At 52.5% G+C, this 11926-nt stretch overlaps 4 protein-coding genes across 4 annotated transcripts; 3 read left to right on the top strand and 1 right to left on the bottom strand.

The window, feature by feature from the left end:
* Positions 1-285: 285 nt before the first annotated feature.
* Positions 286-5611, top strand: N7458_000701 (uncharacterized protein; the record flags this gene model as incomplete). Its single annotated transcript, XM_056904095.1, has 4 exons — positions 286-491; positions 572-3251; positions 3304-3567; positions 3623-5611. The coding sequence occupies 4 exons, from the start codon at positions 286-288 to the stop codon at positions 5609-5611; spliced, it is 5139 nt and encodes a 1712-aa protein (XP_056771862.1).
* A 684-nt stretch (positions 5612-6295) lies between these two features.
* On the top strand, positions 6296-7408 carry N7458_000702 (uncharacterized protein; the record flags this gene model as incomplete). The annotated part of the gene is made up of 1 exon (XM_056904096.1): positions 6296-7408. One exon carries the CDS (start codon positions 6296-6298, stop codon positions 7406-7408), a length of 1113 nt encoding a protein of 370 aa, XP_056771863.1.
* A 214-nt stretch (positions 7409-7622) lies between these two features.
* N7458_000703 (D-hexose-6-phosphate mutarotase) lies at positions 7623-8700 on the top strand (the record flags this gene model as incomplete). Its single annotated transcript, XM_056904097.1, has 3 exons — positions 7623-7865; positions 7911-8258; positions 8314-8700. 3 exons carry the CDS (start codon positions 7623-7625, stop codon positions 8698-8700), a joined length of 978 nt encoding a protein of 325 aa, XP_056771864.1.
* A 386-nt stretch (positions 8701-9086) lies between these two features.
* Positions 9087-10850, bottom strand: N7458_000704 (putative choline transport protein; the record flags this gene model as incomplete). The annotated part of the gene is made up of 3 exons (XM_056904098.1): positions 9087-9943; positions 9999-10627; positions 10684-10850. The coding sequence occupies 3 exons, from the start codon at positions 10848-10850 to the stop codon at positions 9087-9089; spliced, it is 1653 nt and encodes a 550-aa protein (XP_056771865.1).
* Positions 10851-11926: the final 1076 nt, after the last annotated feature.

An 11926-nucleotide genomic window follows, 5' to 3' on the forward strand; every position in this document is an offset into this window, starting at 1 on the left:
GGTGAACCGCTCCTTCGCGTGCCTGGGTGCCTGGGTGCCTGGATGCCTACCGGGATGCCTTTTCGCCTGAGAATTCGGGCCTCACGCGGCCACTTTACGCGATTCGCGACAGGCGCGTTGCTCGTCTCGTTGCCCGTTTATTTTCACTGGCCCTGGCCTCAACGCTTTCAGGATTCTACTACCATCAATTCAGGACTCTTTTGGGAGGACTCGTTTCTGTGCACTCGACCCCCCGAAATGGTCCTTGCCCTCATTTGTTTTCCATTTTCATCTTTTCTCTAAACCATGGTAGAGCTCCTCGGCCCTCTCCCTGCTCGCCCACCAACTCCTCCCAGGCCAGGTTTCCGAATCGATCAGCACGACGCTCAATCTCCGCATATCCTCCAGACCCCGGGAGCTTCGTCGCAGACGGCGGATGCTTCCAGGGCGCCGCCTTCAAGTCACGGTTCCAAACGAGTGAACTTCTCGCCATGGCTGTATACCGTCATCGGGTCACCCAAATCCCAATCGGCCAGCAAACCCAATGACGCGAAGACGACGACGAACCCAGCATATGAGAGCCCCTAGGCAGCGAAGTCAGACCATACAAATCGATTCTCAAGGAGACAAGCTCCCCGATTCCAGTGTGGTCCCCAAATGTCAATAAATACACAACCGAATCATTCGACATGCTGCTAGAGTCGGTGGTTCAGCAGTTGGCTGGAGAGTCCGTCTCTTCGCGCCTCGACGCATACATCAACTTCTTCGGAGCATTGCGGACATATGATGGATTGGTGGGCGGTAAGGAAATTGGGGAGAAGCTCGGCTTGATTACGGATTTTATCCAACGCGATGTGACTCGCGACCTGGTCAACGGGACACCTTTGGATACGAGTCTGGCGAATCAAGCATTGAAACTCACCGCTGCATTTATATGGCAACCGGAAATTTCAACGCAGCTCTCGGATGATTTCAAAGTGTTTCTGGTGGATCACGCGATCACCTCTCTCCAAGAGACCAAGGGTGCCAAGTCCGTCCTGACGCACTACTTGTCGATTCTCTCTACACAGAATTTCAGCCCGAAGATCATGACGACCACTCGAGTCACTCGCCTTCTTACAGCGCTACAAGATCTCACTAAGCATGTCACGGGCAAAGCCATCTCCTACCATCGATTGAGCATCTATCAGCGACTCCTCTCCCAATCCAAGTCAACCTTCCTCTCTCAATCATCATTATGGATAGAACACCTCGTTTTCGGTTTGCTTCACTCCCACAAAGATACCCGGACAAGAGCCATCTCTCTCGGATTCCAAATCTCCGTCGCTGCGGGACCGACCCCTGCGCTGTCGAACAATCTTCGGGTACTGTTTGACCGACCATTGGAGGGCGATCGAAAGCTAGTAACAGAGGTTCGAGAGCGAATGTCACGAATGGTGGGAAATATTGAGACAGGCATGCATGTGCCGCAGATTTGGAGTATTGTGGTTCTCCTATTGCGAAGCAAGAAATGGAGTCTCGACCAGTGGGAACACTTCAGAGAATGGGTGCTTGTTCTTCAGAAGTGTTTCAACTGCAGCGAGCCTGCTATCAAAGCTCAGGCCATTGCAGGCTGGAACCGGTTTATCTATGCCATGAGCCCCAACGAATCCACCAGTCGGTCAATTCTCAAAATGCTAGGCAAGCCAGTGTTCTCGCAATTTGAGCGAAAGAGGTCCGACCGAGCAGCGTCACCGCCGTCTCAACTTGCACTGAGCAGCTATAACCACTTGCTTTATTACGCCTTTCGTCCATCGCTTCCTTATCACCATGTCGATACTATTTGGGAGGAATACGTCGCAGCGCCGGCCGCATCAACTTTCTCTGCTTTCCCAGCCCTGAGCGATAGCGCAGCGCTTGTATTGGCGAACTTGCTATGGTGCCCACAAGCAAAGATCTGGACCGAGACTCGAATCACCGACAATGCCAAGATGGAGGTCGAGGAACTCCCATCGGTCGAACCCCGATGGGTTCGTTCAAAAATCTCTTCGGTCTTGGGAGTTTTCGAGTCCCTTTTGAAATCTTCGGTCTGGAATCAAGAACAAATCGAAAAGTCGAATATCGCCCTCGCCTGGAATGGTATGGCGAGTGCCCTTTCGCTTGCCTCAAACAAAGAAATCACCCCCTCGGGAGAATCTATGCAGGCTGTGGCTAGTGTTCTCAGTTTGCTACATCGTCTCTGGGCTACAGGACCGTCTTCCTTGAATGCCACTGGAGAGCAAGGTGAGGAGTCTTTCTTCGAAAGATTTCAGTTCTTGTCGACGACCATGATTCTCTCTCTTGGAGGGGTGCCATTCACCGAAAAGCTCATGCTGAAGATTGGGGATGGAGCTTTCCAGACGTCTAATACCCCAACACATCGCCCTTCAGCTTCAGGCTCCAATCTAGATAGCCCTATTTTACATCTTCTACGCACAATCAGCAAGGGTTCCGTGATATCCTCGCCAACCCCCTCATTCACTAAACTCGTCGATGGATTGATCACAGCATCCTGTAATGGAAGAATATCCCGGGGATCTCGTCTCGAACTTCTACACCAGTGTTCCGAGTTGAGTTTTACGGAAATGAGGTCTTCCTCCAGTCTGCCCCATCTTTTGGAAGCTGTTTGGGAAGGAGCAGCACGGGCAGCAGCAGATGCATTGCAATCGTTCCCTCTTGAGTCTGCACGAGAACGCGACGGCTCTGTGTCTCGGGACTACGAGATTATCACTAAGATCCTTGCTGCTGGCGTGTCCTTCCCGGGTACATCCCAAGAGTGGTCGCGACTACTTGACGCATATGTGCGAGTGGTGAGAACGGAGAAAGGGGATCGGGTCCTGACCGGTCTAGTTGTAGAACCCATTGCTGAGAGTCTGTCTTCGATCTCGGTTCATGACACGTATCTTCCTACAAACGCACTTCTTGGCCATTGTCTTTCTATCCCATTTGCGCCGGAGGCCGGTCTGGGAATCGACAACCCAGTCTCTCAGCAAGTCGCACCACCAGGATTCCCTCATACGCTCCTGAAGACTATTGGGCGAAGCTTGGATTTAGGCTACCACAGCATTGATGCCTCACACACAACTCATCTTTCGGCCTTCATCGAATCCTTGACTTCTTTTCTGGGCTCTGGCACGCCGTCCTTCCGCTCTCAGGCGCTCGAAACTCTCCAGGCACCACTGGCACTGTGGATCCAAGACACTGAATGCAAAGTTGATGTCACTCGTGGGGTGGATAGTCGTGCTATTACTGCAGTACGTTACCTTGTATCAGTATCTCCAGTCAGCTACTAACCTTTTTGAATAGTGCCGCTCGCTTTCTTCTGCCGTTCTCAACATTTTGCAAACCGCTGTTGTTGACGAGTTGCCGTCTTTACAAAAATTCGCCACTGTCATCTGTGCTGGTTTAGAATCGCCTCACATCTCGAGGGCCAAGAGATTCGTCGATTTCTGGAAGTCGACCAAGACAGCCTCGGATACTCTTATTGCCTCCACTCCAATGGGTCAAGCATTGTCAACTGCGACCGCCAGGCTTTCTGCCCTGGTTCAGTTGCCGCAAACTGCAGTGCAGGTACGTTCCTCTCTTCTCAAGCGTTTAGTCTCAAGTATTAAGCATGTATTCATAGGAGGCCAAGTCGGTGACGTCGAGCTCGCCCAAGCTACCCAACCAGCGAGTGAACCGGTCAAATCCTACGAAATCCATTGAAAATAGCAACATCGCCTTCAACTCATCACCCATCATAGGCACGAATACCCCGGCTCTTCCTGACCCTACAGAGCTTGGTGAACCTCAACTGCCCACGAACGCCGAGGCAGCAGCGCCTGAAGTGCCAGCCGCCTTCCAGAAGAGTCGACACGAAATGTTCCGAATGATCGAATCTATTAGATCCTCCTCGCCAGCGAACACCCCTGGTAAACTGGGCTTCGATACACCTGTTCACCTACGCCGACTCCACGCTCAGTCTGGCATTCCCTTGACTCCCACCTTGGCGCCGACTGAAAACGAGGAAGGATTCATAGGATCATCTCCTACCCCAGCAACTAGGGATTTGACCCCCGCCACGAATTTGGAGGCTCCGGGAGGGAAGTTTGAGGACATCACCATGGACGATGCGGCAGATCTACCTTCTTCGCCCCCCGAGTTCACTTCCCGAAGCCCCAGCCCTAAGAAGATGTCTAGCTCTTCTCGACGGGCTAGACGAAGGAAGCTGCTTCAATCGAGTGTTGCTGATGAGGCCAAGAAAAAGGCACTCACGCCTCAGGTGGACGAACGGCCTCCCAGTCGTCGCACTCGATCAGCGCTGACCCAAAGCACTGAAAACGATCCGAATGTCGATGCTGTTCCTGCTTTGACTACGCAGTCAGATACTCCCGCGAAGACGACGGATAAGTTGTCAGCTCCCCACAGTGCAAAGTCAAAATCATCGTCTAAAAAACGAAAGAGAAAGGGGTCGTCGAAGTCAGCAACTGGCACTCCTCAAGTGCCGTCCACTCCGGTCGCCGTGGAGTACTTTGTTGACTCGTCAAGCGAGGATGTGGAGTCGCAAATCGCATCTCAGCTCGAGCAGGATCTGGAGTTAGCTGTTGACATGATTGGCAATGGTCACTTGCAATCCGCCCCTGTCGCTGAGCTCTCACAGCCAGCCACAAAGAAGAGAAAGCGCGAAGAAGACAACGTTCAATCTACTTCTCAGGATAGACGGCGATCGACTCGTCTCTCAACCACAAAGGACCTCGGCATCACCGAAGTTGATGAGACGCACGCTGCCCAGTCTCAAGGTGCAACAATCTCTCAACCTTCCCAGGATGTCTCTTCTTCCAATCTGTCGCCTACAATTACGCGAAGATCGACTCGGAGTTCGCAAAAGAAAGAGGACGAGCTTGTCATCGCTGACTCGCTTCCCAACACTCAGGTTCCGGAAACTATCCAAGAAGACCCGACCAATGATCCAGAGCCTTCTCAGCGACCAAACAAGAGATCGCGCAAATCATTGCGACTCGAGGATCAGCCTGCTGCTCCTGTGGAAGAACAGAGCTCGACGCGTTCCAAATCTTCCCGCAGCTCCCGCTCTCGCAAGTCACGGCCATCCCGCAAAGAAGCAGAAACACAGCCTCGTGCTCCTCAAGAACAACAATCCGAAGTGGAAGCAGCAACCGTGGAGCCCGAGCTGGTCCCCTCCTCGAACGATGTTCAGGGCCGCGGCCCAGAAAGTGTTGCTCTTCACGGACCAGTCGAGTCGCACATTCCCCTCGTCTCCACAGAGGAGGCAACCGACTCTCAAATGACCGATGTGGTCCCGTCCACCGCACCCGTGCCTGATGGCAGCAACATACAACAAAACATGGATGTGGACATGGTTCCAGACCAGCCATCGGCAACCGTGGCGGGTCTAGTCTTAGACGTTGCCACCGCCGAAATCCAGACGGAACCTGTCCCTCCCAACCTTGAGCCAGACTTTAGCGAGGCAGGCATCTCTCGATCTCTGACAAAACTCCTAGCCGAAATCAAGTCCGCAAAATTGGGGCCAAATGCCCTTCGCGAGGTCGACGACCTCCTTTTCAATATCCGCGTTGAAGCGCATGAGGCGTCTCGGCGACACAGCAATTCTGCATAGCGATGGCGTTTACAGGGTTTACTTGCTTTTATGTGATTGTATGCGTCTGTTTTCCTGTATTGGCTCCCTCCATGTCTCTATTCCCCGTGTGCATCTCACATTACATAAAATACATAGCGGCCACTGCATATGTCTTCGTGTTTTTTTTCTCATCCTTCTTGTTCTTTCGGGACGCCGAGTTAATTACATGCTTTAATCCCTTTTGGTCACGGTGTTTTCTACAGCCCAGTGCCGGCTTGTAAGCTGTTCAATCGAGTCAATTGGTGATGTATCACTGTTTCTACCCCAACAATGTACAGTACAGAGTGACTGCCCCCATATACTTCAAAGCTGGTGGCGTTGAAAGGGACCAGCTTCCCCGAGCTCAGAGCCATGGGTCTGGTTGCCACAACGCCGACAGAGGCAATGCCGTTAAACCATCAGCCACACGGACTGTAGTTCAAAAATCCTTCGAAAATCTCCACATTCTATATATTCTGGTTCAAGGCGACCTTCGTGAACATGATGATGTTGGATGACGCAGAGTGCCACCACATGCCTTCACAATCTATATAAGAGCATCCTATCCATTAGTATATAATCCTCCCTGATGTCAATACGAGGGTTCACATCACACTCCCAATCGCCTTCGTTAAGACGACCAACCAACAAGGATCATCTGTCCCAAACTAGGACTACTCCACCATGGGAACCCAATATATGATGCAAGTCGGCCTGGCCTCCGGCATGTCAGCAACGGAGGGCATCTACCCGGTGCATCCCAAGTCCGTCGATCCCAACCTGAGCGATCCAGCCCACATGCTCCCCGAAAATGTGGTTCCCAACTCGCGGAGCCGTCTTGCCGTGCGCGGATACGGCGGCAAGGACGTGTTGATCCCCTACCTGAGCATTGGAACTTGGGCCTGGGGCGACAAGCCGACATTCAACTACGATCCTACGGTTGACCTGCCTAGGATCCATGCTGCCTGGGAGAAGCTGAAGTCCGTTGGGTTGACCTTCGTGGACACGGCGCAGTCCTACGGCAATGGCGAAAGCGAGCGGATCTGTGGGACTTTGTTCAAGGGGATGCCTCGGGATGCGTTCGTTGTGCAGACTAAGTGGTTCTCGGGTGGCTTGAGCAACACCTTGATGCAGTCGCGTGGGCCGAAGGCTAGACTGAAGGAGTCGCTTCATCGAGTGGGACTGGATTATGTGGATATTTACCTGGTGCATGGGCCCATCCATGGAAGTTCGATTTCAACTGTTGCAGAGGGATTAGCCGAATGTGTGGAGGAGGGCATGACGCGCGCTGTCGGAGTTGCCAACTACAACACGGGGGAGATGATCAAGATGGCCGAGGAATTGGCGAAGAACAACGTACCACTGGCGGTGTCGCAGTGCGAGTTCTCGGTCATTCGCCGTGTGCCAGAGGTCAGTGGGATGATCCGTGAGTGCAGAGAGCGCGGCATTTGCTTCCAGGGCTTTGCGTCGCTGGGTGAGGGTCGATTGACGAGCAAGTATTCCCGATTCAACGAGCCCAAGAGCACTCGGCGGTTCAGTAGCTATCCGATGCATATGCTGGAGCCGACGATCAATGTGCTGAAGGGCATTGCGGAACAGCATCGGGTCTCTGTTTCGGCGGTCGCGCTGAATTACTCGATTAACAAAGGCGTTGTGCCTCTGGTGGGAGTGCGCGATGCTGAACAGGCGGAGGAGGACATGCAGGCGCTGGGCTGGCGATTGACCGAAGACGAGATCCGGCGCATTGAGGAGGTCAGTTTTGAGGGCAACACGTCTGCTTTGTTGCAGCATGGATAAACAGGGTGTATATATTGAGATGGTGAGATCTGCACTTGATTAGTAGGAATTGACATGTTTTGGGGAGGAATGACTGTTGTCAACGGTAGTTGAAAGATGCAAGTGGGGCAGGCTCCGATCCCCCGCCATGACCTCGAAGCAACAGCAACTCCTCACTCTCTCGTCCTTGCCGTCGGATCTTCTCCAAAACACAACTCACCTTTCCCCCTCCACAATGGACCGCTCCAACAAACCCTCTGCAATCGGCGTGGGTGCCTCGTTCCCGCAGCCTTCTGTGTCTGTCCAGGATGGCATCATCGAGGCCAGCTTGCCCTCTGGCGAGTCCGTCACGGTGTACCTGTACGGTGCAACGGTCACCTCGTGGAAGTCGAACGGTCAGGAACAGCTGTTTATGAGCAAGACAGCCCATCTGGATGGCTCCAAGCCGATCCGCGGTGGAATTCCGCTCGTATTCCCGGTATTTGATTGCTCCTTTTGTCATGCTCCCTCCCTGTCTAGGCAGACGGACGCTAATCCGAAGCTTTGTATCTGGCAGGTCTTTGGCCCCCCTCCTAAGAATCACGCCACCTCGTCCCTTCCCCAGCATGGCTTTGCTCGCAATTCCACCTGGGAGTTCCTCGGAAAGTCCTCCTCGGAGGCTGGCAAGGGAGATGTCGCCGTCAAGTTGGATTTCGGCCTATCGCACGCCATGTTGAGCGAGGAGTTCCGCAAGGCGTGGCCGCACGAGTTTGGGCTGGTGTACAGCGTCACCTTGACCAAGGATGCGCTCCGCACCTCGCTCCAGGTCACCAATGAGGGCAAGGAGAACTTTGAATTCCAGGTCCTGATGCACACCTACCTGGCCGTGGAGGTATGGTTTCTTCCCTTTCGTACCGCATCAGCTGGCTCGGATCTAACAAGCACAGGATATTGCCAACGTCCGCGTCAAGAATCTCGAGTCCAAGACCTACATCGACAAGGTCCGCAATGCAAGCACCCACACTGAATCCTCCCCTGCACTGGCCATCACCGAAGAAACCGACCGCGTCTACCAGGGTCTAGACCCCGCCACGCCGATCGTCGTCTCTTCCGCCTCGGACGATCAGCCTCTCTTCTCGATCACCCGGGAAGCGCTCACCGACGTCGTTGTTTGGAACCCCTGGATTGAGAAGGCCAAGGGTTTGTCCGACTTTGGCCCTGATGAGGCATACAAGAACATGATCTGCGTTGAGGCTGGCTCTGTTTCTGCTTGGCAGACACTGGAGGCTGGTGACTCGTGGGAGGGTGGCCAAAGTATCAAGTCTCGCCTCTGATCAGCGCAAAGAATTAATATGGACCTGCCTGGCGGGGACCACTACGCATGAAATGTTATGACTTAAAGGTGTTTGATGAGTTTTAAAATGAATAGATTTCCATTCAACGCAGTACGCTACAATTCCCTTGTTCTGATGGCTCGTAAAGATCATTCGGTTGGTATCCATCAAATTAAAAACAAAAGTAGTTCGACGTTTACATTGGTCTAAACGCTATCGTGGTCAAGGATAGCGATAATACGCCATGGCGGTTTGAATCAATCCAATATATACGAATCAAAAAGGAAAGCTAGATACAACACCCCCAATCGACAAAGTCAAAATCAAAATACAAGAAACCTCGCATCGTACAACCATTTTCATCATCACAATCAGTACTTTTCATTTCATCGTCTCACATGAATATGATCATCAAGAAAAGAAGTCGGCTTCGGAGTCGCAACATCAATAAAGGACCGACGGCCCTCCTTCCCAGCCTGAAACGCACTCAACCTCTCCGCAGCTTCAAAGCTATACTGTGGGCCTTGGTATTCGCGTCTCCCCCGGAAGATCCACCACATGGCCGTGAGAGCCATCAGGCCCACAGTAATCACACTCGTATAGTTCATGTTCTGCACAGTCACAGGCAGCACGAGCGGGAAGCAGAAGAAGACGACGGTAACCAGGATATACAGCAACGCCGTGATATTCACTGCCATACCGAGTTTCTGTCCCATGTAAAATGGGCCTGGGACCATGTTTCTTCGAGCGGAGAGAACGTGGGGGAAAATAGCACCGAAATAGGACAACGAGCTCAGCACGATGAAGGAGGATATCAGAGCTTGAAAGGCTGTTGTGCTACCCACGTAGATGCATCCTAGACAAGTGACCATGGCACTCATGGCTACCGTTGCACGAACGGGGCAGTTCAGGGTAGGATGGATTTGGGCGAAGTAACTAGAGAAGGGCGTTGCATTGTCCCGGGCAAGACTCCACCACATACGACCACCCGTAACAAAGGTGCCAATGAGCGTGGGGAATGTGGCGAGGAAAAGAACAGCTATGAGCCCAATGGCACCTGCATTGGATCCTGTCGCTTGTCGGTAGATCTCGGCGGTTGGGAAGAAGCCGATGTTGCTGGCGTAGACGGCGTCCAGGTCTTGGATAGAATAGAAGAGGGCGATTAGGTAGACGAAGGAGGTGGTGAATGCTGTGAGCATTTGGAGCATGATGCCTTGTGGCACTCTAACTTCTGGCTTTGGTACTATAGGTTGACTGTTAGCATCATGGGCTCAAGCGGATAAAGCTATCAAGGATACCTTCTTCGGAGAGATGGCTGATACAATCGGGAGTCCCAACTGCGAAGGCTGCGTTCAATAATCCAGTCATGAAGCATACCCCATCCGACCAGCCACCCGTCATATTGTGGTATTCCGTCCATACCGAAGCATTGCTTGCATGTTTCTTGGGCATCACCGCCAGCACGATGACTGTCACCACGAGCCCGACCATAGATAATGTCAAGGCGATCCGATTAAGCAGTGGAATCAGTCGGTTACCGAAGCATACAATGGCACAGCAGGACCAATTGACGATCTGGAAGACGACAAAAACCTGCCAGGCATGCCAGTCCATACTAGTATGTTTAAGCAAGTACATGGCCACCGCTTCGTTTCCTAGCATAGAGCTCATCGAGGCAGCAGATAGAAGCCATGCACAGGCATTGAGATATCCCGTGAAAAACCCTACTCCACGTCCTCGACTTCGACTCAATACCGAGGACCAATAGTATACCCCTCCCGCTGAAGGCATGGAGGAGGATAATTCGGCCAGGGATGCTGAGATGGCAGTGTAGAAGATGCTAACGAGAATCAAGCCGTATATGACTGCCATTGGACCACCATTTTGAAGTGCAGCAACGATTGTTCCGCCCGCGGAAGCCCAAGAGCTAGATCAGGGTTAGTCTTGTAGATCGAGCTGCGAAGATGCCAATCCAATACGTACTTTGCGATCACGATGCCCAGACTTGTCAAGCTCCACAGACCAAAATTCCGCTTCAATTCCTGCTTATGGCCGAGAGCAGCTTCTAGTCGTACTTCATCTATTTCACCTTTGGTCTTTAATGGTGTCACCCCATCCTGAGATGGAGTCTGGGGTACAGACATGGCCATGATGTCCCGTCTGGAATAGCGAGATACCAAAAGGTGACCGGGCTGCTGCATACGAAGGGGGACCAGCAGGAATAAAAACAAATGATCAAAGCCAAAGACCAGTCAAAAAATTCAAAGGATGTCACCCCGCGCAAGCGAACTGACCCATCTGTTTTTTTCCCCGAGCAGACACGGCCAATCCGAGTTGCAACTTGCGAGTCCCCCGGAATGCTTCATGCGAGGAGGGTACGATGCCCATCTGGCAGCCACGTGTGGTGCACAAAATGTTACGAAGGGGGGAAAAAAACTGCGGAGGAATTCTACGAGAACAAAGAAAAAAATGTTCATGTGGAAATGACATGTCTTTTGGATTTCTGAGAGGGAGTCAGGGACAGTCGGTCAATCCTGGTCCAAGCTAAGGCGTCGCTATTGGCAATAGGCGCTGTGACAGGCTTGGACTCCTGCACCCACCAAAGTAAATACTAAAGTACAATTACGCCCTGTCTGGATTACGCGACGCGGTAGATCGAATCGCTGTAAGTTTATTTTGCCAACATGGCTAGACAGCGAGCCTCTCTAATTACCTTCCTAAATTGTCATAATTAGGCGTAGCAGGTGGTGTTCGATGCATCGCAATCCACGCAAGGGGGCTAGTTTTTTCTTTGATGGAGTGGACCGCGAGTCTGCGACTGACATTAGGGCTGGCGCCTTAGGCGTCGATCAGGCGACGATCCGCTAGGGACCCCCCTCCCAGGAACCTTGACTGGGATTCCGACGAATTACTATGTGGGGTTATGAGTTCAGAGTAAAACAAGGCATTTCCCTTGCGAGCTCGGATCCTGGAGAGTTCCAGTTTCGGCAACCCACGGAGGGTTTGGCTGACCTTGCTGTGACAGTGACACACTGCCACCTCCCTTCCAGCATTCCTGGTGAACTCCTGCATGACATCTAATTGGCGTGACGCAGGCCCAACGACCGGCTCCTGGGGTGCTCCACATGGCCTCGCGTGTGTGCGATCGTCTTTCCTAGGGCGTGTGAGTGCCGTAGGTGTTAATAGATTAATGCGTGAGGTGAGATCTGATGTTGTCAGCGAGGAA

This window comes from Penicillium daleae (assembly GCF_028827525.1).
Source record: "Penicillium daleae strain IBT 16125 chromosome Unknown utg000001l_segment0_segment0, whole genome shotgun sequence".
In the NCBI taxonomy this organism is placed as follows: domain Eukaryota; kingdom Fungi; phylum Ascomycota; class Eurotiomycetes; order Eurotiales; family Aspergillaceae; genus Penicillium; species Penicillium daleae.